Below are 27,293 nucleotides of genomic sequence, written 5' to 3'. Positions count from 1 at the left end.
AAAAGAATACAGTTAAGTAACGTACCGTTAACCAACTTACAATTAATAATCAATGACAGTCTCTTACCATACACATAGCCCACACAGGCTTGCTCTATGGCAGAGTAGGGGACTCCAGCATCAGACAAGGCCCTCTCACCTGACTCATAAGAACGTGATTAAAAGACACAAGCACAGGGAACATCACTCAAAATGTTGCATGTAGAATGGGGCTATTATATGACATGTATAACACAGGGTATTATAACCAGGTAGTATCCAGGTGAATGTAGTAATGTTGGCAAAAATGTTTTATTTATAGCTAAGTACAGGACAGGTGCAGTAATGAAATGACAACCACCTGCTATCTTTGCCATGTCGGGATAGTCAAAGTCTTCTTTTCCTGGCTTCTCAAACTGCAAAGACAAAACACGGGAGAGGGCTACGGATAAAACCTCAGACTGGGGATAACAGTTCAATTACTACACAGACAGCGCTCTAGGTCAACATGACTGCTGCGTACTTGAGCAAGGCACTTTGCCCGTTTACTGCTCGGGCCTATAGCTGACCCTGGCTTCCAACTCCTGTGTGTGATCTAAAAAGGCAATGGACAAAGAAAGTATTCTTCTAATTCTGACTGTACAGGAGGTACGTCCTTCAGCTGCATGTAATGTAGCTAGTGATTATCTAGCTATCGGTGTGTACAATGCATCCATGACCCTTGGCACAATTAGCCTTTGACCATGGAGTATTGGACTTTCAGATAAGACGGTGTTTTAAAATGCCACGTATGACAATTGCATTTAGCAAATGCATTTCCAAGCCATACTTCACAATACAATTGTAAACATCGTTAGCCCAATACATTTGTTATTCAATGTTTCGTGTTAGCTAACTAGCAGAGCTAGAAAGCTGACAAGTAGCTAAGTTAGCTACGGTAGCTACCTAGTCAGCTAGTAACACCAACATGAACAGCTCACAAAAGCCTTGAATCTCGCGTTAGATGTTAACTAGCTAGTTAGCCTACGTTAAATATCGAAATAAATTACAAGCTACTGTAGCTACCTACGTTTTTGGGAAATGCTGCTAGCCAACGTGACATGACAGGTAACGTTTGCTAGCTAGCTAAGGACAACTCGCTAGCTCTTTGCTAAATTGTCTTTCAATGCCAGATAGCAATCCAGCTAGCACGGATGCTAGTCGAAATGCAACCCTTTATAGGTTATTATATCGAATAGCAAGATTTACCTTTGTCATTCCCACTCCAATGACGAATACTCTGTTCTTTTGAGGAGCCATTCTGGTTGTTGTGCTGAGACTAGTGCTTCCAAGAGGGCAGAGTGACAATACGGATGATGACAGTTTACCCAACTGAGAAGTCAAAGTACTACGAAGAAGGAGTTTCAGTGGAGCACGTGAACGCAGCATAACTCCTTGCCTGTCGTGTAGCTAGCTCCCTTTACCCATATTAACGTTACACAATTCAATGACTTCTTAATGAAGTCAGTTGAAAGTGTATCCAGTTGTGTAAGCAATGGATATACTCTGTTGACATAAAGGGGCTGACCAAATACGTAGCTAGATAACGTTTTGCTATTGGCTGTATTAAAAAGTGCATTTAAGAGCAAAGTACTGTACTATTGTTGACAATAGTAACAGACAAACTTTCAAAAAAAGTGGCAGTCACACATTGCTGAGTTTCATCACTACTTCTTGTGACCGAACTGCCTCAGATTTACTCAATGCATTCTGATACTGATCATTCCAGGCAGAGAAGAAAACATTTAAAAAAACACATGATCTGGGGGTTTTCTTCCATTCATGATCTTTATTGGGGTAGTGACAAGGCAATGCATTTTGGATCATTCAATCCAGCATGATGTGGACGGCCATTCCATCCAATCAATCCTCCAATGCTTCTTGCTCGTCACAAACCAAACAGCACTGCATTATAACTGTCAACAGCACTGCATTAGCATTGGAAGTGTCTGATACCGACAGACATTTCAGCCAGTGGATGAGTGGATATCTGGCCATAGTGTAGCTGGTCGTACAAAAGCGCTTGACCGTAACTCAACACTTGATGAACTGATGTGTGACCTCATAGATGCCCACTGACTCGCTGGCCTTCTCGTCGTAGTCTGTCCAGTCCTGATATGGAGAAGAAGTATTAAAAATGCTTTCCTAGAACTGAAAATAACTGTATTGTATTGGGTACTGGAAACTAGCCTTATTATCAATATTCACATTTACTATGTTGACCTACTGGCCGTAGAGAAAGAAAAAAATACTCACTTTTTCCAGTAGGGTGATTTCAGTAAACTTGGTCCCAGACTCAGCTCCCTCTGCTGCAAAGCCCGCCTGGTGTGTTTCAAGGTCAAAGTAAAATGTGATGTTAGAGACATGGGACAAGGTTGAAGTGTTGTAGTATTGTAAAGCAAATGTTTTAGTTGACTTTATTGTTATTTCAGCAGTATTACAAGTTCTTAAGAACAATTGTCATTGAAAACTGAATTATTTGCTGTTACAAAAAAAAAACTTTTACAAACTTACTAAATAAAGAAAATGTCAAGGTTTTAGAAATGTCTATGCTAAACATTTGGAATCTGTTTTTGAATGGTAGAGTGGATCCAATTTTTATACTTTAATCAGAAATAGTCATAAAGGAAACAAATTCCACTTTGATGCTGTAACCGCAACCTTAGTTGAGATTTGACAACATATAGTACAAGAGTGTACTCTGTTCTCACTTGTGGTTGGAAGTCCACTGGCTCCAGGCCTCGACACTCAAACTGCACCATGGTCTTAAACCTCTCACTATCCTCAGCCTTCACAGCAGCAGCACCGTGAGAAAGAGATAAGATGGTGTGAGTGGCTGAAATAAAGAAATACTCTTGTGTTTTAAAGATGTATTGTTCTGTACCAGTACAGCAGAACACTTCAAGCATCAGCAGCAACAGAGTGGTAGGATGAAATAGGCAGTATTATTACTAAACATTTCCCGCCTTCAATTGATCGATTGAGAGGTAAGCTTCGCAATAAGTACTGTACTCACGTTGTAAGGGGTGATTGTGTCTCTCATGATATCTGTGAACAGACACATACATATGAACATCATTGCAGAAACAAGGTGGAGCTGTTGCTTACCCCTATCCAGTCATCTTAGATCCCCAAAGGAGAGTGAAATATTTACATTTTAGTCATTTAGCAGACGCTCTTATCCAGAGCGACTTACAGTTAGTGAATACATATTTTTTTTATACTGCCCCCCCGTGGGAATCGAACCCACAACCCTGGCGTTGCAAACGCCATGCTCTATCAACTGAGCTACATCCCTACCGGCCATTCCCTCCCCTACCCTGGACGACGCTGGGCCAATTGTGCGCCGCCCCATGGGTCTCCCGGTCGCGGCCGGCTGCGACAGAGCCTGGATTCGAACCAGGATCTCTAGTGGCACAGTTAGCACTGCGATGCAGTGCCTTAGACCACTGCGCCACTCAGGAGACTATATAGGCAGAATGTGTGAAACAACTTAAAATGCAGATGTGTAATGCTTCTGTTTGCTTACCGATAGAATTCTCCCTGGCACAGAGTTTACATTTCTGCACCATGCTGGCACTCCCTCGTCCTCCTTTGAGTGGCACACTGTCCTAGGGAAACTGACAGTCACTGCAAAGTGTGCGATAACCGTTGTCACCATATCAATGTGACATTAAATAACAAAAAAGACATTTATAAATCCACCTTTACTTACCATAAGGTTGATATACTGCCATTTCTCTGGGATCTCACCACAATTGGCACATTTTAACTGTAACAAAAGTAGGTATGTTATATTTGTCCCAAATCGCACCCTATTGCCTATATAGTGCACTACTTCTGATCAGGGCGCATGCTCTGGTCAAAAAAGTAGTGCACTCAATAGGGAATAGTGTGTCAACTAGGGAAGCACACATTGTGTGTGATTGTGGCATAGAGATTCTATTCTAACCCTAATTCTATGGGTTATTGTGAGTCCACAACACTGCATCAGCATTGCTTTTGTTACCTAGCGAACAGTAGCGTAGCTAACGTTACACGTCACATACTTAATGCTTACTGGCTAAAAACGAGCAATAATGTTTTGAAAATAACGTCGCATGAGTACCTTTCGTTGCTAGTCGTGTTTTAAATGTCTTGTTTATGTAGTGACACACCTTTTCACCATTTGACAAATTCGCTTATTGTGTGTCATGATATAGAGCTAATCGTAAATAGCTAGCTTCAGCTTGTTAGCAAGTTCTTAGTTACCTTTAGAAACCAGCGGAAGTCTTCACCCACTGGCCGCACATTTGTGACATTTTCCAAAGTGGCTTTGAACTGCAGCCCAATTTTCTATGAAAAATATAATAACACGTATTTAATTCATTATAATGTAGATATTATTGTTGGCAGAAGTGCATGCTCTGAATGATGTGGCCTCACTTACCACCATCTTGACACTAGTACATTTGCGTAAACACTAGTTTCAAAATACGGAAGCGTAGCTACGTCAAGGCACGCTTTTCCGTATTCAATTACACTGTTACTCGTACATACCGAACTGAGATTCTCAAGAATCAATGAGTTATTGAATGAAGCCAAACACGCTTCCAGTTTTTCATAGACCATTGTGCAATGGGCTTTTATTGTTTCAATCATCCAACATCGACTCCACAAAATTGTATGGTAAAAATCAAGTCACAATTCCGCAACTGTATGCTTATTAAATACAGCACTTGGCATATAAAAGCCATTTGAACACATGTGTATTGCTGTTACGTGACCCTTCAATCAGTTTGACTAATATCTCTGCACTTTAATGGTTTTCCGTCAACCTGAGAAAAGTATTCAGAAAAAATCATCACGCTATTTCTGGAAATAACCACTACTAAATGACGACTAGGGGAAATTAAACTAATATAATTAATTTGTTACTAATGATAATTAATCTTGAAGCATAATTAATTTAAGGAACATTTTATAAATTAACCTGACAAAAATAAAATATATATTTGTGCTATATCACGCATCATGACTGTGTTGATGACGAGTTTGGATTGGGATTACCCCACCAGGAAATACACAATACAATTATCATGGACGAGTCAGCCCAAACTAACCACATCACTGCTGTCAGGTAAGTAACATCTAAATTGGGCTTCCATAAAGGAAAACCCATGTTTGAGAATATTCAGCCTTTGTTACTACTTCTTAGCTCACTTTTCTCAACCTCATATTCTGTGTGTCTATTAGCGTTTCTGAATGCCATGGAGTTTGGAACTGCCCTACTGTGGAGGTTCTGTAGCTTTGAGAATGGTGCAGGTTAAGCGCACAGGTACAAGACAACTCGGCTAGGGAATGGAACATACAGATTTAAAAAAAACACAATAGGACTGACAAAAAGGGGTAGGAAAAACCTACTTCAAGATTGTCAACAAAAACAAAACATTTTTTACATTTTATTCATTTAGCAGACGCTCTTATCCAGAGCGATTTACAGTTAGTGAGTGCATACATTTTCATACTTGCCGCCCCCCCCCCCGTGGGAATCGAACCCACAACCTGGCGTTGCAAACGCCATGCTCTACCAACTGAGCTACACAGGACTACGTGAGCAATCCTGAGTTCACATTTCAACTTTCAGTCTAGTTTCGTCCACATTTTCTAAATCCAAAATTCTTCTCACTGATGAATTGGATCCCAGCCTGTGATTTTAGGGTTTCATTTTCATTGGACAACACCAACAGTTTCCCCTCTTTTATTCAGTCTGCCAAAATGCAGCAGACGATATGAAATACTTTTTTAAATACAAATTTGAAATAAACGGATGAAAACAGAAAAGGGGTTCATTCTTAACACATGGTCTCGTTGCAAAAACCAGAGGTTCTCTCTCTCCCCGCCTGAAACAAATCAAGTCCAACAAATACAATAAAAGTAACTGTAATAACAGTAGTAGTAATAATAATAATAATGAAGGCATTGTAGTTCCTCTTTCGGCTGCATCCCGATTCTCCACCCTTCTCCTATAAAAGGACTTCTCCTGCAAGCACAAACTCCGGTAAAAGGGTAGAGAATCAGGACGTAGCCTTCCTCCATCTTAAATACAGCAATGCCATTGGGAATTATGTACAGGTCTAAACCACACTCCACCTTCAATAAAGGAGAGGTCAATGAGGGCGACTGCTGGACTCGGAGGTCAGTCGTTGCCGGGCGGGCGTGCTGTGCCCGTTCATGCAGCCGTTGTGCCGCTTGGTCAGTCCGCCGTTCAGAATGTCCTGGATGTGCTGTACTATCAGGTTTATTGCCACTGAAGAAGAAAAAAAGTCAGGAGGAAGGGAAGAGCGAAGTCAGTGTGACCATGGTACATTCACAAAGAGGTATCAACAAGGAAACTACTGAGGGAAAATTAATGAGTCATGTAACGTGACGGCTCCATAAGAGCCAACATTTCCTTACCATACCCCTTTACTATATTATTGACAAAAAGGGGCAAAAAATGATTCCATACAACACAAAGGAGTATTCAAGGATCGGATCTCATGGACCTTCCTCCTTACCCAAGTTATCTGCTCCACGAGGGATGATCACGTCAGCATACTTCTTGGTCTGGAAACAAACATTACAATAACTAGGCAAGTACTTGCAAAGATTGTGCTGGTCAATGAAGCCAGGCATACAATATAAACAGAGACGTACAGAGAGTGGAGACTTACTGGAAGACAGAACTCCTCAAAGGCAGGCTTGACAAACGTGATATATTGAGTAAGAACCTGCTCAAGGTCCCTGCCCCGTTCACCTATGTCTCTTAGCACTGGAAGAAATAAAACATTAAAAAACTGGAACACAGAACACACACACACACACGTTAGATCTGGAACACAGAACACACGCGTTAGAAGTGAAGAGATACTGACACCAAGTCTGACTGGCAAGAGTTTGTACGACTTCACCTTATCCAGAAATATACACAGAAGTGGAGTCAGCAAACACACACCTCTGCGTGAGAGCCGTGTGTCTGCATCCGTGTCTACGAACAGTTTCATCTGGAACAGGTCTCGGATCTCCTGGGAGTAGAACATCAGGATGCCCTCGAACAACACCACGTCAGCCGGGTACACAGTCACAAACTCATCCTTCCTGGAATCGAACAAGACACCATGAATATAAAAATCAGGATGACCCAACAGGATGCCCTCGAACACCTGGGTACACAGTTACAAACATCCTTCCTGTGACGGAGAAACATTGAATACAGCATGGGAGCCTAATATGGCTTCTAGAATGTATCACCATAACGGCACTGCATCAGATTGGACACACCACACTCACAGAGTATCGAGGAGCTCACCTGGAATGGGTGAAAAAGTCGTACACAGGGATCTGTACAGTCTTCCCCTGCATGATCTGCCACAACGTCTGCATGACCAGCTCATTGTCAAAGGCATCTGAAGAATGACAGTTTTAGAGAAAGAAATTCCACGAGGTTCACACAAGTAAAATAAGAGACGGGAGAGAAATGGTTTAAGAGAAAAGTGAGAGAGACATTCCAATAAGGTTTCTCACTTCTATTCCATTGGTAAAATACCTGACCATACATGGGCCTCCCCTCAACCCACATGTGCACAAGTACACGTGTGAGCCCACGCTATCACACACACACACTAGCCTAATGTAATTGAGGAATCTCTGTGGAGTCTACTGGGTCACAGCTGTTAAGGTTTTTCTCTCAGTCCCTGGGTGTGTCCTAATAATATCTCCTGACACTTCTTCCCACAAATCTAAAAGCATTGGATTGGTGGAGACATGGGCTAGACTAGAGGGAGTTTCCCCAATTTTGTATGCCAGGCATTTCCCTTTTAAAATCAGTGAAAGGAAATGAACAAGTGCACACTTCAGGAGAAAGTAGGGATTGAGACGCACCCCCTGCCTTGCAGCAGCTGAGAGAGACTCTGCTACTATAGCTCTGCTGACTAGGAGTATGTCAGGAAGATGGGCTAAGAGTATCAGGGATGGATGGCCAACAGAGGCCAAAAATGGATCAGGTATGTAATGGTAAAAACTTGAGTACCTCTGAAATGTTATATGGAATGTGGCCGTGGGTCATGTGATTTTTAAAAAATGTAGTGTTGTTTGAAATGGAATCAAAAAGGGTGAATCATTGGATCAACTATCAACTGGGTCCGGCCCCTAAGCTCGTGCTAGCAAACTTGCAACATTGTATAAAATATTCTGTACCCTCAGAGTTTCCCGAGCATGTGAGCTCCGGACTGACACAGCTGTAGACTATTCGTGCAAGAGATAAGAAGTAATCAGGTAGGCCTATTTTATGACATTTCCACTGGATCAGAGCATGACATTTTTCCCTTTCACGCCAAGTGGTTATCGAAAGGGAGAGAGCTGGAAATATTTTAAAAAATACATTGAGGAACTATTGTCACTCATTGAATTTAACTGTGGAGCTTCTCAAAATTACTTTGAGAAGCTCCACAGTTCATTAAAAGGTGGTGAGTTAAGACAATAAGAAATACTAATCAGATCCCCAAATGGGCACATTTATACAATCGCGTGCAGGCCAGGTAGGCTAGGCCATACTTCTATGTGTAATCAGGTACAAGTCCTTACTCAACATTGACAGGAGCGCTCCAAACAAAAGACAAAGAATTAATTGACAAAATTCGTAAATTGAATGAAATAAACTTAAAACTTGTTTCTCACAAGTCTAGCATTGGTTGTGCGCTCTGCAAACAACTAATAATAATATTATATTGAATGCATTAGCAGAAATTACCATAGCCAAACAAACATTGTAGATTAGAAATGATGTTATTAACAGTAAATGTACTACTGGTGATATATGTAATTGGGAATTTGTATGTGTATTTATTATGGATCCCCATTAGCTGCTGCCAAGGCAGCAACTACTCTTCCTGGGATCCAGCAAAATTAAGGCAGTAAATACAATTTAAAAAACATTACATTCACATGGTGTGCCCTCAGGCCCTTACTCCACCACATATCTACAGTACAAAATCCATGTGTACATGTGTGTATAGTGCGTATGTATGTGTCTGTGCCTATGTTTGTGTTGCTTCACGGTCCCCGCTGTTCCATAAGGTGTTTGTTTTTTAAAACTAATTTTACTACTTGCATCAGTTACTTGATGTGGAATAGAGTTCCATGTAGTCATGGCTCTATGTAGTACTGTGCGCCTCCCATAGTCTGTTCTGGACTTGGAGACTGTGAAGAGACCTCTGGTGGCATGTCTTGTGGGGTATGCATGGGTGTCCAAGCTGTGCGCCAGTAGTTCAAACAGACAGCTCGGTGCAATCCTATGTGTAGCTAGCAGCCCCATAGTTACCAGTCCTGTGTGTAGCTAGCAGCCCCATAGTTACCAGTCCTGTGTGTAGCTAGCAGCCCCATAGTTACCAGTCCTGTGTGTAGCTAGCAGCCCCATAGTTACCAGTCCTGTGTGTAGCTAGCAGCCCCATAGTTACCAGTCCTGTGTGTAGCTAGCAGCCCCATAGTTACCAGTCCTGTGTGTAGCTAGCAGCCCCATAGTTACCTGTCCTATGTGTAGCTAGCAGCCCCATAGTTACCAGTCCTATGTGTAGCTAGCAGCCCCATAGTTACCAGTCCTGTGTAGCTAGCAGCCCCATAGTTAGCAGTCCTATGTGTAGCTAGCAGTCACAAGCGGCCCTGACCCCATACCTGGGTGATCGAAGTTGAACTGGCCCTTGAGTGCTTTTGCCTTCTGTTCTGGAGTCAGCTCTCTGTAGAAACTGTCCTGGCTGAGGATGGCTACCTGGAAAACAACGACAGATAAGTCAGCACTACACTGTGGCAGCTAACCATCTCAGGTTGTATAATACCGGTATATAGAAAAACCTGAACAGGGATAGATTGGAGAGAGGTTGGTTTCCTGGAAAAATAATGACACCGATAGGTCAGGGCTACACATTGGAAGCTAACCCCTGACCCCTGAGTGCTGGGGCTGTGAGCTACGGTACAGAAAAACCAGGACCGGAAGTGGAAGCTAACCCCTGACCCCTGAGTGCTGGGGCTGTGAGCTACGGTACAGAAAAACCAGGACCGGAAGTGGAAGCTAACCCCTGACCCCTGAGTGCTGGGGCTGTGAGCTACGGTACAGAAAAACCAGGACCGGAAGTGGAAGCTAACTGACCCCTGAGTGCTGGGGCTGTGAGCTACGGTACAGAAAAACCAGGACCGGAAGTGGAAGCTAACCCCTGAGTGCTGGGGCTGTGAGCTACGGTACAGAAAAACCAGGACCGAAAGTGGAAGCTAACTGACCCCTGAGTGCTGGGGCTGTGAGCTACGGTACAGAAAAACCAGGACCGAAGGGAGCTAACCCTGACCCCTGAGTGCTGGGGCTGTGAGCTACGGTACAGAAAACCAGGACCGGAAGTGGAAGCTAACCCTGAGTGCTGGGGCTGTGAGCTACGGTACAGAAAAACCAGGACCGGAAGTGGAAGCTAACCCTGACCCCTGAGTGCTGGGGCTGTGAGCTACGGTACAGAAAAACCAGGACCGGAAGTGGAAGCTAACCCCTGACCCCTGAGTGCTGGGGCTGTGAGCTACGGTACAGAAAAACCAGGACCGGAAGTGGAAGCTAACCCCTGACCCCTGAGTGCTGGGGCTGTGAGCTACGGTACAGAAAAACCAGGACCGGAAGTGGAAGCTAACCCCTGACCCCTGAGTGCTGGGGCTGTGAGCTACGGTACAGAAAAACCAGGACCGGAAGTGGAAGCTAACCCCTGACCCCTGAGTGCTGGGGCTGTGAGCTACGGTACAGAAAAACCAGGACCGGAAGTGGAAGCTAACCCCTGAGTGCTGGGGCTGTGAGCTACGGTACAGAAAAACCAGGACCGGAAGTGGAAGCTAACCCCTGACCCCTGAGTGCTGGGGCTGTGAGCTACGGTACAGAAAAACCAGGACCGGAAGTGGAAGCTAACCCCTGACCCCTGAGTGCTGGGGCTGTGAGCTACGGTACAGAAAAACCAGGACCGGAAGTGGAAGCTAACCCCTGACCCCTGAGTGCTGGGGCTGTGAGCTACGGTACAGAAAAACCAGGACCGGAAGTGGAAGCTAACCCCTGACCCCTGAGTGCTGGGGCTGTGAGCTACGGTACAGAAAAACCAGGACCGGAAGTGGAAGCTAACCCCTGACCCCTGAGTGCTGGGGCTGTGAGCTACGGTACAGAAAAACCAGGACCGGGGGGGAGAGAATGGAGAGTGAGGTTGTCTACCTGTCGCTGGTGGTGGTCGATTTCGTTCTGCCCCAGAAGCTCCATGATCTTCTCACACACCGACGACTGCAGACACAGAAGAACACGGACGCATTTTACACTGTTGTAGGATAGACTACGCATGTTGTAGAACATTGATATCTGATAGGCTTAAACATTGGTGTGCAGAGATGTGTAGCTACACAAAGCCCATACCATAGTCATGTGTAGTATTTATACACAAAGGATTGACTAGCTAAGCATTTCCTTTGGTGACAGGAACAGGAAGCGCCACACGTATGTGGTTCAAGATCCCCTTGCATGTTAGAAGAAAGTGAGAGTTAAAAAGGTAGTGTAACTAGTATACAGTACAGTGTTTTCCATTAGCCCGGTTACAGGCATATTTTCAGCCGGCTACATTTTCCACTTCATATTAACTAGCCTACTTTTCTTTTAAAAGTTTCAATTCGCTAGTACGTCGAGCCCTCTCCCGCTAGAATGAACATTTTAGAGATCTATTGATAGGATAGACGCCTGTCAGTCACAAAGCGATGGTGAAAAGGGAAACGCAGGAGAGAGGAAGAGGCGAAGCGAGAGGTTTCACTCGCCAAAAATCGGTCCTAAATAAGCCCAATGCGTTTCTATGGGTTTATTGTAGACTTAAGCTTATCGCCTGCCTTCCCGCCTTTGGAACAACGACTCCCATCGTTAGGGCGAAGACATGAACATCACGTCATTATATTACAGATCTCTGGTTGCAGTCACATTTCTTTACACGGGAGTTCGGAGAGAGCATGATGTTCGTGAATTTGCACGTCCCATTTAACGTAAGTGGTAACGTTGAGTCTAAATCCACGAGTTAGCTTAATTGTCTTGTGACACATTCATTTATATTTCTTTCTCGTGTTCCACATAGCCAGCCACGCGGAGTTGTAGCACACAGTAGGCTGTTTACTGTGTGTTGATTGACAACTGAACAGCAAGTGTTGACTAGTTTATAAAAGGTGTGGAACTGACCGCATAAAGTAAATCTCCTACAGTACCTTCGGAAAGTTTTCAGACTTGTTAAGTTATAGCCTTATTCTAAAATTGATTAAATAAAAGAAAATCCTCAGCAATCTACACACACATCCAGGCTCTGTCGTAGCCGGCCGCGACCGGGAGACCCATGGGGCGGCGCACAATTGGCCCAGCGTCGTCCAGGGTAGGGGAGGGAATGGCCGGCAGGGTATGTAGCTCAGTTGGTAGAGCATGGCGTTTGCAACGCCAGGGTTGTGGGTTCGATAAAATAATGTATGTGCTAACTGTAAGTCGCTCTGGATAAGAGCGTCTGCTAAATGACTAAAATGTAAAATGTAAATGTAATGACAAAGCGAAAACAGGTTTAGAATTTTTTGCAAATGTATTAAAAATAAAGAGAAATACCTTATTTACTTAAGTATTCAGACCCATCGCTATGAGACTTGAAATTGAGCTCCGGTGCATCCTGTTTCCATTGATCATCCTTGAGATGTTTCTACAACTTGATTGGAGTCCACCTGTGGTAAATTCAACTGATTGGACATGATTTGGAAAGGCACACACCTGTCTATATAAGGTCCCACAGTTGACAGTGCATGTCAGAGCAAAAACCAAGCCATGAGGACGAAGTAATTGTCCGTAGAGCTCCGAGACAGGATTGTGTCGAGGCACAGATCTGGGGAAGGGTACCAAAACATTTCTGCAGCATTGAAGGTCCCCAAGAACACAGTGGCCTCCATCATTCTTAAATGGAAGATGTTTGGAACCACCAAGACTCTTCCTAGAGCTGGCCGCCCGGCCAAACTGAGCAATCGGGGGAGAAGGGCCTTGGTCAGGGAGGTGACCAAGAACCCGATGGAGATGGGAGAACCTTCCAGAAGGACAACCATCTCTGCAGCACTCCACCAATCAGGCCTTTATGGTAGTGGCCAGACGGAAGCCACTCCTCAGTAAAAGGCACATGACAGACGCTTGGAGTTTGCCAAAAGGCACCTAAAGACTTTCAGACCATGAGAAACAAGATTCTCTGGTCTGAAAAAAACAAGATTGAACTCTTTGGCCTGAATGCCAAGCATCACGTCTGGAGGAAATCTGGCACCATCCCTATTGTGAAGCATGGTAGTGGCAGCATCATGCTGTGGGAATGTTTTTCAGCGGCAGGGACTGTGAGACTAGTCAGGATCGATGCAAAGATGAACGGAGCAAGGTACAGAGAGATCCTTGATGAAAACCTGCTCCAGAGCACTCAGGACCTCAGACTGGGGCAAAGGTCCACCACCAACAGGACAAAGACCCTAAGCACACAGCAAAGACAATGCAAGAGTGGCTTCGGGACAAGTCTCTGAACGTCGTTGAGTGGCCCAGCCAGAGCCCAGACTTGAACCCGATCTAACATCTCTGGAGAGACCTGAAAATAGCTGTGCAGCAACGCTCCCCATCCAACCCAACATACTTATGTAAATATGATATCAGTTTTTTTAAATTAGCAATTTCTAAAAACATTATGGGGTATTGTGTGTAGATTGATGAGGGAAAAAAACAATTTAATCAATTTTAGAATAAGGCTGTAACCTAACAATGTGGAAAAAGTCAAGGGGTCTGAATACTTTCCGAAGGCACTTTGCCATTCATATACCATGCAACGTAGTTACATGTCCATGGTATCACGTCGGGACAAGTAAACCAAAGGATTTCCTAGACGTCGGGGCTTGCCAAACAGTGACGCTAAAGTGAGTGACTCGTCTGTAGACTACCGGATCGCATCGGTGAGAGAGAGCCGCTCATTTAGCTCGCTAATTTGCATATGCTACTGGTAGGCCTAGGCTTTTTGACAATTACCTTCAGATAAATTATGGAAACATTCGATGAAGATGGTGAATCATCACTGCAGGAACAATAGGTAGTAGTGCAGAGCCTCTGATCATTTGGGCCCTCGCGGAATCCAGGCATTAAAACCAAGTTCATCATAAGACATGAACAGAATGCATCAGTGATTCTTATTTCCTGCAACTTTCTGAAGCAACGAGAATGCCTCTGTCGGTGTGTGTGTGCGCGGTGCGCGCGTCTACCACTGTGTAGCCATTAGTGATTATGCTAATGAACAGTCTTCTGGTAGACTAAACTACAAGGTACCTATGCTTACCTGGCAGAATATGATTATTTTCTTCAATCCAGTGGCTATTTGTTTTGCAAACTCTACCATCACATATGCGCTAAAAAAACACAGCTAAACAGCCTCTTGCTAGGTATGCACATAAATTAAAGGGTAAATACACCCAAAAATAAATCTCCGATTTTTCCAAGACTTCAAAAGTGGTCTCCTGCTGTGGTTTAACCTTTTACTGCAGTGGGCTTAAATTTACATTTACATTTTAGTCATTTAGCAGACGCTCTTATCCAGAGCGACTTACATGAGCAATTAGGGTTAAGTGCCTTGCTTAAGGGCACATCGACAGATTTTTCACCTAGTCGGCTCGGGGATTAGAACCAGCGACCTTTCGGTTACTGGCACAACGCTCTTACCCACTAAGCTACCTTAAATCAGGGTCACAGTGTTTCTTGGTAGTCAAACAAATCTACTTTGAAACAAGAGTATATGCCACACACACGGTTATGCGCTTAAACAAAGAAGACACCTGTACCATGTCAGAGTTGAAATGTATTACATTGAGTTTGCATCCCAATATTACACTTTTATACACACACATCACAGAAGACTGAAATATAACAAAATCGTTTGACAGAAACAGATAAAATAAATAAATGTTTATTAATAATTAAAAATATTCATAACATTCCACCCATGAGGCCACTAGAGGGCGATTTGGTCATTTGACTGGAGGAAAGGGTTTTAAGATTGTTGTGGACTTCCATCCAATTTTGTTTTTCTATTTTAAAAAAGTGATTGAGAGCGAAAACCTGAAAAAAATGGAAACCTGGAAAAACAATACCTTTAAATAAATTTTTCAACGTGGGCTATTTACTTCATTTTTAGTTAACAAAATACATAATTTGAAGAACAGTGGCAATTCATATCTTGCATACTATAAACATACAGTAACTAGTTACAGTATGTTCTACTGTACTAGTTACAGTAACTAGTACACAGTCCTAGGGCTGGTTAAGGTGACTATTACCGCCACACGAGTCATGACCACAGTCAAATTCCAGGTGATTGTTTAGTCTTCTTCAAGCTCTGGTGGCCATTAGTAGCCTACCAAGCTCTGGTGGCCATTAGTAGCCTACCAAGCTCTGGTGGCCATTAGTAGCCTACCAAGCTCTGGTGGCCATTAGTAGCCTACCAAGCTCTGGTGGCCATTAGTAGCCTACCAAGCTCTGGTGGCCATTAGTAGCCTACCAAGCTCTGGTGGCCATTAGTAGCCTACCAAGCTCTGGTGGCCATTAGTAGCCTACCAAGCTCTGGTGGCCATTAGTAGCCTACCAAGCTCTGGTGGCCATTAGTAGCCTACCAAACATGCCTGGTACTCAGCACTCTATTGTCCCTGTAATCACTCTGACATCAATGCAAATGTCATCAAAAATAGAAATCAAACACTTCATGAGAGCCCATGACCTCATGTTGCGCAACATTTCTATAGGCTATGCAATTGTGAGAACAGTTGAGATGGCCTCTAATAGAGGAGCCCATCAGCTTTCTATAGGCTCCTATATTTATGTCTCAACCTTCCTAATATTAAGCACATTGCTTCTCTTTACAACAGGAGTATAGCCTACCTGGCTGGCATGAAAATTAACCACGGGAAAAGTGTCCCCCATTCGCTATTTAAGTGCATAGATGTATTTTTCCCCCTGCTTCGAGGCAGGTGCATGATAACTGTCCATTCTAAATGAAAACAAATTTCACACATGATTTAGTATATGTAAAGACAAGATTGAATTAATAACAGTCTGATGGGTGACAATATTAGCCTATCACTTGTGATACTATAATAATGGCTATTGTGTGTGTTTTGTCGCGTTATCTGGAACTTATTTGTACATAATGTTTCTGACCGAAAAGAGCTTCTGGAAATCAGGACAGTGATTACTCACCTCATACTGGACAAAGATGTTTTCTTTAACCAGTCGGACGCGAATGATTTACTTCAGACACCCGACAAGACACAAATCCCTGTCATTCGCATGAAGAAGAGACTGATATTGGGGACGTAGGTTAGGGTGCCTTGTAAGGATCCGATGGCGAGTGGGTAATCTGCCTCTACCATCAGTCCTATTGGCCAACGTACAATCATTGGATAATAAAATGGACGAGCTCCGATCAAGAATATCCTACCAACGGGACATTTAGAACTGTAAATATCTTGTGTTTCACCGAGTCGTGGCTGAACGACGACATGGATAACATACAGCTGGCGGGATATACGCTGCATCGGCAAGATAGAACAGCTGCCTCCGGTAAGACAATGGGTGGCGGTCTGTGTATATTTGTAAATAACAGCTGGTGCACAAAATATAATGTTAAGGAAGACTCGAGGTTTTGCTCACCTGAGGTAGAGTATCTCATGATAAGCTGTAGACCACACTGTTAACCAAGAGAGTTTATCTATATTTTTCGCAGCTTTCCATTTACCACCACAAACCGATGCTGGCACTAAGACCGCACTCAACGAGCTGTATAAGGCCATAAGCAAACAAGAAAATATTCATCCAGAGGCGGCGCTTCTAGCGGCCGGGGACTTTAATGCAAGGAGGGCAACTTAAATCAGTTTTACCTCATTTCTACCAGCATGTTAAAAACTCTAGACCACCTTTACTCCACACAGAAGCGTACAAAGCTCTCCCTCGCCCTCCATTTGGCAAATCTGACCATAATTCTATCCTCCTGATTCCTGCTTACAAGCAAAAACTAAAGCAGGAAGCACCAGTGACTCGGTCAATACAGAAGTGGTCAGATGACTCAGATGCTAAACTACAGGACTGTTTTGCTAGCACAGACTGGAATATGTTCTGGGATTCTTCCGATGGCATTGAGGAGTATACCACCTCAGTCACTGGCTTCATCAATAAGTGCATCGATGACGTCGTCCCCGCAGTGACTTTACATACATACCCCAACCAGAAGCCATGGATTACAGGTAACATCCGCACTGAGCTAAAGGGTAGCGCTACCGCTTTCAAGGAGTGGGACTCTAACCCGGACGCTTATAAGAAATCCCGCTATACCTTCCGACGAACCATCAAACAAGCAAAGCGTCAATACAGGACTAAGATTGAATCGTACTACACCGGCTCCGGTGCTCGTTGGATGTGGCAGGGCTTGCAAACTATTACAGACTACAAAGGGAAGCACAGCCGCGAGCTGCCCAGTGACACGAGCCTACCAGACAAGCTAAACTACTTATATGCTCGCTTCGAGGTAAGCAACACTGAAGCATGCATGAGAGCACCAGCTGTTCTGGACGACTGTGTGATCACGCTCTCCGTAGCCCATGTGAGTAAGACCTTTAAACAGGTCAACATTCACAAGGCCGCAGGGCCAGACTACCAGGACGTGTACTCCGAGCATGTGCTAACCAACTCCCAAGTGTCTTCACTGACATTTTCAACCTGTCCCTGACCAAGTCTGTAATACCAACATGTTTCAAGCAGACCACCATAGTCCCTGTGCCAAAGAACACTAAGGTAACCTGCCTAGATGACTACCGACCCGTAGCACTCACGTCTGTAGCCATGAAGTGCTTTGAAAGGCTGATCATGGCTCACAACACCATTATCCCAGAAACCCTAGACCCACTCCAATTTGCATACCGCCCCAAAAGATCCACAGATGACAGTCTCTATTGCACTCCACACTGCCCTTTCCCACCTGGACAAAAGGAAGACCTACGTGAGAATGCTATTCATTGACTACAGCTCAGCGTTCAACACCATAGTGCCCTCAAAGCTCATCACTAAGCTAAGGACCCTGGGACTAAACACCTCCATCTGCAACTGGATCCTGGACTTCCTGACGGGCCGCCCCCAGGTGGTAAGGGTAGGTAACAAATCTGCCACGCTGATCCTCAACACGGGGGCCCCTCAGGGGTGCGTGCTCAGTCCCCTCCTGTACGCCCTGTTCACCCATGACTGCATGGCCAAGCATGACTCCAACACCATCATTAAGTTTGCAGACGACAACAGTGGTAGGCCTGATCACCGACAACGATGAGACAGCCTATAGGGAGGAGATCAGAGACCTGGCTGTGTGGTGCCAGAATAACAACCTCTCCCTCAACGTGATCAAGACAAAGGAGATGATTGTGGATTACAGGAAAAGGAGGACTGAGCATGCCCCCATTCTCATCGACGGGGCTGTAGTGGAGCAGGTTGAGAGCTTCAAGTTCCTTGGTGTCCACATCACCAACACACTATCATGGTCCAAACACACAAAGACAGTTGTGAAGAGGGGACGACAACACCCTTCCCCACTCAGGAGACTGAAAAGATTTGGCATGGGTCCCCAGATCCTCAAAAAGTTCTACAGCTGCACCATCGAGAACATCCTGACCGGTTGCATCACTGCCTGGTATGGCAACTGCTCGGCATCCGGCCATAAGGTGCTATGGAGGGTAGCGCGTACGTTCCAGTACATCACTGGAGCCAAGCTTCCTGCCATCCAGGACCGCTATGCTAGGTGGTGTCAGAAGAAGGCCCCAAAACATTTCCAAAGACTCTAGCCACCCAAGTCATAGACTGTACCCTCTGCTCCCGCACGGCAAGCGGTACCGGAGCGCCAAGTCTAGGTCCAAAAGGCTCCTTAACAGCTTCTACCCCCAAGCCATAAGACTGCTGAATAATTAATCAAATGGCTTCCCAGAGACTTTTTGCATTGACCCCCCTCCTACTGCTACTTGCTGTTTATTATGTATGCATAGTCACTTTACCCCTACCTACATTTACATATTACCTCAATTACGGCAACTAACCTGTACCCACACACATTGACTGTACCGGTACCCCCTGTATATAGCCTCATTGTTTTTTTGTTTTTTTTGTAAATCTGCATTGTTGGTTAAAGTCTTGTAAGTAAGCATTTCAAGGTAAGGTCTACACCGGTTGTATTTGGTGCATGTGACACTTGATTTGATTTTCCCGCTAACTGATTGCATTTTGGAACAATCGCGCTTATAGCCTACTGCCATGTGTGCATTGCTGAGCTTATGTGAAGAAATAGCCTAATAGTTTAACATTTTGATCTAAACGTTCTGATCCGTTGCATCAGCCACATTGCTTAAAAAATGTTTTTTGATGCTAGTGGTTGTATTAATTTGGGATCTATCGCACCCCACAACTGTCCCAGACAATGTTTGTATATTTGTTTCTCGCACAAAAGGAAAAGTTGACCAACAGAATAGGTCAACTTTTGTGCTATGGGGGATAGTAGATCGACATAGGCTAGTGCTTTTGTTGTTCGTTAGGCCTACTCATTTCGTTGGCTGACGAAAAGTAAATGTGGACAGTTCTTCCAACATCCGATGTGTCTCTTCACTTGTAGCCTGTGAGAAGGACCCGATCACGTGACGGGCATTGGCTAATAACAATTGAGATATCTGTGAGAGGTGCTTCGGAGCACGCAGCCGGGAATTATAATTATTATAGTCAGCCCAAGGGCACAACGGCCACAAAAGGCAAGCATTTTTTTAGGGGTCATTACGGGAAATTCAAGGCATTTTCAAGTCCTTGTCAAATTGTGAATGAGAGACTGATGAAGTGTGTGCAGCCTGCGCAAAAAACAAAGCTCATGCCTTTCATGTGACCTTTTTCAAATCATCATTAGAGTTGCATCATGCAGCCAAACATATAGCCCAACGTTTATATCACAACTGAAGTTTCATAAATAACTAAATTAAACAGCTCAACACAGAATAGCCGCATGTGCGCACTCCCTCAAATGGTTTGGAGAAAATAACCTTTCTATTTTATTCAGCTATGTTCAACTGTGTTCTTCATACTAAAAAAATAATGCCACGGAATTCTAAGCAAATCTTGTCTGCTAAATGAACTAGTGCAGCCCACAGCCTGACATAAGGACAACTCAGAGTATGCTATTCTGTTCTTCTGAACTAGACTACATTTTCTTCATTTCTTGTTTCTTTAGACCGGTCTAAAATAAATAATGGATTTATTAGACTTTTTTAAATGTAGATGTTCCAAAGGTCTGTATCAGTGGCTTGTAGGCTATGCGTGGAAGCCAGGAGATGCTAAATGTGTTTGTTAATTAACGGTCAATTACCGTGAGACAGGCAGTTATTTGCTTGACAATCACTGGCTGACACAGTACACCAGTACAACATGTGGTCCTCTGTAGCTCAGCTGGTAGAGCACGGCGCTTGTAACGCCAAGGTAGTGGGTTCGATTCCCGGGACCACCCATACACAAAAATGTATGCACGCATGACTGTAAGTCGCTTTGGATCAAATCATCTGCTAAATGGCATATTATTATTTATTATTAACATACTGTAACTAGTACACAGTAGAACAGAATGTAACTAGCACACCATATTGTACAGTACACAAGTAGAACATACTGTATAGAATATACTGTCCCTAGTACACCAGTAGAATATACTGTCCCTAGTACACCAGTAGAATATACTGTCCCTAGTACACCAGTAGAATATACTGTCCCTAGTACACCAGTAGAATATACTGTCCCTAGTACACCAGTAGAATATACTGTCCCTAGTACACCAGTAGAATATACTGTCCCTAGTACACCAGTAGAATATACTGTCCCTAGTACACCAGTAGAATATACTGTCCCTAGTACACCAGTAGAACATACTGTCCCTAGTACACCAGTAGAATATACTGTCCCTAGTACACCAGTAGAACATGGAGCACTATGGAAGCACCACCCCGGACCCAAGTGGCCTTCCCAGTGCCCAGGCCATCTGCCATCTGTACAGGTCTAAGATTGAATCATACTACACTGGCTCTGACGCTCGTCGGATGTGGCAGGGCTTGAAAACTATTACAGACTACAAAGGGAAGCACAGCCGCGAGCTGCCCAGTGACAAGCCTACCAGACGAGCTAAACCACTTCTATGCTCGCTTCGAGGCAAGCAACACTGAAGCATGCATGAGAGCACCAGCTGTTCCGGACGACTATGTGATCACGCTCTCCGTAGCCGATGTGAGTAAGACTTTTAAGCAGGTCAACATTCACAAGGCCGCAGGGCCAGACGGATTACCAGGACGTGTACTCCGAGCATGTGCTGACCAACTGGCAAGTGTCTTCACTGACATTTTCAACATGTCCCTGACTGAGTCTGTAATACCAACATGTTTCAAGCAGACCACCATAGTCCCCGTGCCCAAGAACTCTAAGATAACCTGCCTAAATGACTACCGACCCGTAGCACTGACGTCTGTAGCCATGAAGTGCTTTGAAAGACTGGTCATGGCTCACATCAACAGCATAATCCCAGAAACCCTAGACCCACTCCAATTTGCATACCGCCCCAACAGATCCACAGATGATGCAATCTCTATCGCACTCCACACTGCCCTTTCCCACCTGGACAAGAGGAACACCTACGTGAGAATGCTATTCATTGACTACAGCTCAGCATTCAACACCATAGTGCCCTCTAAGCTCATCACTAAGCTAAGGATCCTGGGACTAAACACCTCCCTCTGCAACTGGATCCTGGACTTCCTGACGGGCCGCCCCAGGTGGTAAGGGTAGGTAACAACACATCTGCCACACTGATCCTCAACACGGGGGGCCCCTCAGGGTGCGTGCTCAGTCCCCCTCCTGTACTCTCTGTTCACCCATGACTGCATGGCCAGGCACGACTCCAACACCATCATTAAGTTTGCCGACGACACAACAGTGGTAGGCCTGATCACCGACAACGATGAGACAGCCTATAGGGAGGAGGTCAGAGATCTGGCCGTGTGGTGCCAGGACAACAACCTCTCCCTCAACATGACCAAGACAAAGGAGATGATTGTGGACTACAGGGAAAAAAAAGAGGACTGAGCACGCCCCATTCTCATCGACGGGGCTGTAGTGGAACAGGTTGAGAGCTTCAAGTTCCTTGGTGTCCACATCACCAAAGAACTATCATGGTCCAAACACACCAAGACAGTCGTGAAGAGGGCACGACAAAGCCTATTCCCCCTCAGGAGACTAAAAAAATTTGGCATGGGTCCTCAGATCCTCAAAAAAATTCTACAGCTGCACCATCGAGAGCATCCTGACTGGTTGCATCACCGCCTGGTATGGCAACTGCTTGGCCTCTGACCGCAAGGCACTACAGAGGGTAGTGCGTACGGCCCAGTACATCACTGGGGCAAAGCTCCCTGCCATCCAAGACCTCTATACCAGGCGGTGTCAGAGGAAGGCCCTCAAAATTGTCAAAGACTCCAGCCACCCTAGTCATAGACTGTTCTCTCTGCTACCGCACGGCAAGCGGTACCGGAGTGCCAAGTCTAGGTCCAAAAGACTTCTCAACAGCTTCTACCCCCAAGCCATAAGACTCCTGAACAGCTAATCATGGCTACCCGGACTATTTGCACTGCCCCCCACCCCATCCTTTTTACGCTGCTGCTACTCTGTTAAGTATTTATGCATAGTCACTTTAACTCTACCCACATGTACATATTACCTCAACTACCTCAACTAGCCGGTGCCCCGCACATTGACTATGCAACGGTACCCCCTGTATATATAGCCTCCCTACTGTCACTTTATTTTACTGTATATATAGCCTCCCTACTGTCACTTTATTTCACTTCTGCTCTTTTTTCTCAACACTTTTTTGTTGTTGTTTTATTCTTACTTTTTTGTTTAAAATAAATGCACTGTTGGTTAAGGGCTGTAAGTAAGCATTTCACTGTAATGTCTGCACCTGTTGTATTCGGCGCATGTGACCAATAAAATTTGATTTGATTTGATGGAAGCACCACCCCGGACCCAAGTGGCCTTCCCAGTGCCCAGGCCATCTGTCCTCACCGACACCCTCAAATGCCAGGATCTCCTGCCTACCAGTGCTGACTGGGCATTCTCCTGCCCTGCCACAGACTATGGTGCTTTTGTGTCCGTGAAAAGGTGTCACAATGAAATCAGACACCCACTCGGGAGACCGTGTTGTTCAGCACTGCAGCACACAGACTAACCTAAAGCTGCTCATCTAAGAGCCTATCAAACATGATGTAGCTTCTACATACAGACTAACATTTGAAATAAAATTGCCTCATTTGTCTATGACTTGGCAAGACATCCCACTACAGCAGGGAGTGTGTACAGTAAATATTACAGGCAGTAAGTAATCTCAGTTAACAAATACAAGCATGCAAAAGCCTGGATGTCATTCAACCCGAGCCATATTGGTTTCATTGCACTTACAGTAGGGCAATGTTATGTCATGTTTGTTACACCAGTTTACCAGAAACTCAGTGATCTAACACCTTGGGATACTGGGGGAGGGGGGTTATTACTGTTAGCTCACTACTTCCTCATAACTCTGGGGCCAGCAATCCCAAACCACCCACCCAACGCCATGTACGGGATTTTCAAGGAGCCAAACAGTGGCCCTATGCCAAAAGCTAACTTCATATCTGGGTCAACTGAACAGTAGGACCGGAGGGCAAGGAAGGGGCCAGGGAAAGAAAAGGGCATGGGATGGGAGCTTCAATCGAGTTAGTTCAAGAACTTGAACTTTAGTTTAGTTCACAAGGTGGTTTCAGAATGGTTTATTACCAATGCAACTACTATTCATTTGCTTTCCAAACTACTGTTGGTATCAAGACTGGTATTTAATTCTGGTCTCAAACCAACAAGTAGGAACAAATAGTGGAAACAAAACTACTGCAGAAAGCTACAGACCATACTAGGCTCGGTGTTCCCACGTTGTCATTATCAATCACACAAAGCTATTAACTACATAGCGTGGTAACTACATAAAAATCTTGACATCGTCCTGTCCTACTTTATTAACTGTAATAATGTCTCTCACAAATACATTTCTTTATAGCCTGGGTACCAGTATTTTTAGCAAACATTCGACTCCTTGCCACTCCTTTCATTTGCCAAAGACAGGAGTGGAATGAATGTTAGCTAAAAAGATTAGTACCCAGACTAATTTAACCCCCCCCCCTCACATCTGAAAAATCCATGTATGTCTATGTCATGTCGGCTCAAGGAAGGAACTCTAAGTCGGATGTGATTTATTTGCTTTAAAGGATAAACAATTATTTGGTTGACATTGCCGATATTCCCATAAAATATGTTATTGCATACCTGGGAATCAAAATATGTAAAAACCAAACAGAACGGGCTCATTTGAATTGTAATCCCAACGCTGAGAAAGTTAAGAGAATGAATATATATATTATTTTTTATGAGTCGGAACTGACGCCCGTTGACCGCTAGCGCCCACCTCTGTTATTGTTATGTAGCTAATGTTAGCTAGGTAGCTACGCGTCAGCAATCGATTAAATAAAAATAGCCAAAAGGCGTGTTCCCCCGTCAATAAATAAGTCCAATCGTGGGTAATAGCCACATTGTGTCGAATAGTTCGTCACTTTGACATTCAAAAGGGCGTACGAACAGTGGTCTTATTCGGCTAACAAGCGGTGCTAGCTAGCTAATCAAAGAAATTTAAACAAAAGAATGTTTTAGCTGGCTGTATGGCGCGAGCTAGATAGCAAGCTAACCTTAGTCTCATAGCAGAATCGGGTAGGCTTTCTCAATCTCTAGCGGTGTGCGCAAAAATGTAGCTAGCCGTCTAGCCAGTCTAGTTACAAACCTAGCTAGTTGGCATTTAGTGCCGGGGATGAAAACTATTATAGTTTAGCTCATTTACTTACTAGAAACTTTTGGTTGATTTCATAGCCAAATATAATAATTAGCTATTTGCCAATTTTGCAAACTGTTTCCATTGTGTGTGGTGGAATTAGGCATCCTGGGGCAAGGGATGAAGGAGACCACATGTAAAAGTTACAATCAATTAGCTAACTCATCAATAAACGCTGATGATGACTAAAGGATGGAAAGAGGCTGATGTCATTCAAACAGTTTGATATGAGCCACGCGGTCGGCGAGTTGACGAGCGACTCGAACACATTCCATCAGTTGCAACAACAACAAAAAACATACAACAATAGACAATCTATGTAAGGTGCCAAATGTACTGAGGTCCCAACCTTGCCACTGGCAGTGCCTCCGGACACACCGATAAGGAATGATTGTCGGATAATGTTGTCATTTTCGGCAGAGTCGCTCAGATGTGTTTCAGTGTCCCCGGCCATGCTTGCAATAATGTGCCTACAACAACGCAGCTGTGAAGAATCCACGATCCCGCTAAACTCCTCCCATCATTTCCTTCACTTAATTTATAACTTTTTTTATTTCTTTCGTATTAAGGAATTTTGAAAATGTCCTTGTCTTGTACATAATGCGATTTGTATGTAAATTGATTCATATAACTGTATTATTTATATCAAATAATTGATTGTATGTTTGCACTTCATAAATGGTCAGTGCTATACTGAATCCTTGGCAAAACCCTACCCTAAAACCTAACCTTAACCCTTACCCTAAACCTAACCTTAACCCTTACCAGGGCAGGCTAAATTACTTTCTAAAGGTAATCCTTTACAGTTACTAGTTACCTGTCCACAATTGTAATCAGTAACATATCTTTTGCATTATCCCACACTCAGTAATGGAATCTGATTACTTTCAGTTACTTTTGGATTATTTTTCCCCTTAAATCCAACTGCCCCTTAGAACCAACTTCTCCGTTTTTAAACGGCCTGTATGGCATCGATTTGAGTCAGAAACATTAATTCTAGTGACAAAATGTACTACGAAGTATGAAAAATGTATGCACTCACTAACTGTAAGTCGCTCTGGATAAGAGCGTCTGCTAAATGACTCAAATGTAAAATGTAAATAGGATAATTTTGGTCATTAAGTCAGTCTCGTCCAAAACAGAGTTTTGTAAGTGAGTTCAGTGCCCAACACTTCGTATGTAAAATTTGCCTATTTAATTGTGAACTTAAAAAAATAAAATAAACGTACATATACAGTACCAGTCAAAAGTTAGAACACACCTACTCATTCAAGGGTTTTTCTTTATTTTTTAAATACTATTTTCTAAATTGTAGAATAATAGTGAAGACATCAAAACTATGAAAAAACACATATGGAATCATGTAGTAACCAAAAAAGTGTTAAACAAATATCAATTTATTTATATTTGAGATTCTTCAAAGTAGCAACCCTTTGCCTTGATGAATGCTTTGCACACTCTTGGCATTCTCTCAACCAGCTTAATGAGGAATGCTTTTCCAACAGTGTTGAAGGAGTTCCCACATATGCTGAGCACTTGTTGGCTGCTTTTCCTTCACTCTGCGGTCCAACTCATCCCAAACCATCTCAATTGGGTTGAGGTCGGGTGATTGTGGAGGCCAGGTCATCTGATGCAGCACTCCATCACTCTCCTTGGTCAAATAGCCCTTACACAGCCTGGAGGTGTGTTTTGGGTCATTGTCCTGTTGAAAAACAAATGATAGTCCCACTAAGCACAAACCAGATGGGATGGCGTATCCTGCAGAATGCTGTGGTAGCCATGCTGGTTAAGTGTGCCTTGAATTCGAAATAGATCCCAGACAGTGTCACCAGCAAAGAACCCCCACACCATCATACCTCCTCCTCCATGATTCACGGTGGGAACCACACATGCGGAGATCATCCATTCACCTACTATGCGTCTCACAAAGACACGGCGGTTGGAACCAAAAATCTCAAATTTGGACTCATCAGACCAAAGGACAGATTTCCACCAGTCTAATGTCCATTGCTCGTGTTTCTTAGCCCAAGCAAGTCTCTTCTTCTTATTGGTGTCCTTTAGGAGGGGTTTCTTTGCAGCAATTCGACCATGAAGGCCTGATTCACGCAGTCCCCTCTGAATAGTTGATATTGAGATGTGTCTGTTACTTGAACTCTGTGAAGCATTTTTTTTGGGCTGCAATCTGAGGTGGCATTAACTCTAGTGAACTTATCCTCTGCAGCA

The 27,293-nt window shown here is 44.0% G+C and overlaps 3 protein-coding genes across 4 annotated transcripts in view; all 3 read right to left on the bottom strand.

Annotated features, from left to right (window-relative positions):
* The window catches only part of scp2a (sterol carrier protein 2a), a 32,498-nt gene extending 30,992 nt beyond the window's left edge, over positions 1-1,506 (bottom strand). The window contains exons 1-3 of the mRNA XM_041842437.2: positions 1,228-1,506; positions 341-395; positions 68-139 (exon numbers count right to left, since the gene is read on the bottom strand). Of these exons, the coding sequence (XP_041698371.1) occupies positions 68-139; positions 341-395; positions 1,228-1,407 (307 nt within the window). The 5' untranslated portion in view covers positions 1,408-1,506. The remainder of the gene's footprint in view (positions 1-67; positions 140-340; positions 396-1,227) is intronic.
* Positions 1,507-1,787: 281 nt separating this feature from the next.
* Positions 1,788-4,507, bottom strand: czib (CXXC motif containing zinc binding protein). The gene is made up of 8 exons (XM_041842436.2): positions 4,448-4,507; positions 4,270-4,353; positions 3,734-3,790; positions 3,548-3,629; positions 3,035-3,066; positions 2,730-2,807; positions 2,275-2,340; positions 1,788-2,130 (listed from the first exon to the last, which is right to left on the bottom strand). Exons 1-8 carry the CDS (start codon positions 4,451-4,453, stop codon positions 2,053-2,055), a joined length of 483 nt encoding a protein of 160 aa, XP_041698370.2. The 5' UTR covers positions 4,454-4,507; the 3' UTR covers positions 1,788-2,052.
* A 1,199-nt stretch (positions 4,508-5,706) lies between these two features.
* Positions 5,707-25,563, bottom strand: uck2b (uridine-cytidine kinase 2b). Of its 2 annotated transcripts, XM_041842434.2 has the most exons (8): positions 25,420-25,563; positions 11,264-11,329; positions 9,709-9,802; positions 7,349-7,445; positions 6,995-7,137; positions 6,714-6,811; positions 6,558-6,606; positions 5,707-6,307 (listed from the first exon to the last, which is right to left on the bottom strand). In XM_041842434.2, the coding sequence occupies exons 1-8, from the start codon at positions 25,522-25,524 to the stop codon at positions 6,168-6,170; spliced, it is 792 nt and encodes a 263-aa protein (XP_041698368.2). In that variant the 5' UTR covers positions 25,525-25,563; the 3' UTR covers positions 5,707-6,167. The 2 variants fall into 2 exon arrangements, with proteins under 2 accessions (XP_041698368.2, XP_041698369.2); XM_041842435.2 differs by lacking the exon at positions 11,264-11,329.
* Positions 25,564-27,293: the final 1,730 nt, after the last annotated feature.

The sequence above is a fragment of the Coregonus clupeaformis genome, chromosome 21 (genome assembly GCF_020615455.1).
Source record: "Coregonus clupeaformis isolate EN_2021a chromosome 21, ASM2061545v1, whole genome shotgun sequence".
In the NCBI taxonomy this organism is placed as follows: Eukaryota; Metazoa; Chordata; class Actinopteri; order Salmoniformes; family Salmonidae; genus Coregonus; species Coregonus clupeaformis.
Note: the sequence above shows the minus strand (reverse complement) of the source record. Positions and strands in the feature narration are given on the sequence as shown.

Coding starts and splice junctions, on each gene's coding strand:
- uck2b (XM_041842434.2), bottom strand. CDS start 25,524: ATGGCCGGGGACACTGAAACACATCTGAGCGACTCTGCCGAAAATGAC. Junction 7,138..7,348: donor GACTTTTTCACCCATTCCAG/GTGAGCTCCTCG, acceptor GTTCGATTCCAG/GAAGGATGAGTTTGTGACTG. Junction 6,812..6,994: donor CACACGGCTCTCACGCAGAG/GTGTGTGTTTGC, acceptor TATTTCTTCCAG/TGCTAAGAGACATAGGTGAA.
- czib (XM_041842436.2), bottom strand. Junction 2,341..2,729: donor CAGTGGACTTCCAACCACAA/GTGAGAACAGAG, acceptor GAAACACACCAG/GCGGGCTTTGCAGCAGAGGG. Junction 2,131..2,274: donor AAATCACCCTACTGGAAAAA/GTGAGTATTTTT, acceptor TCTCCATATCAG/GACTGGACAGACTACGACGA.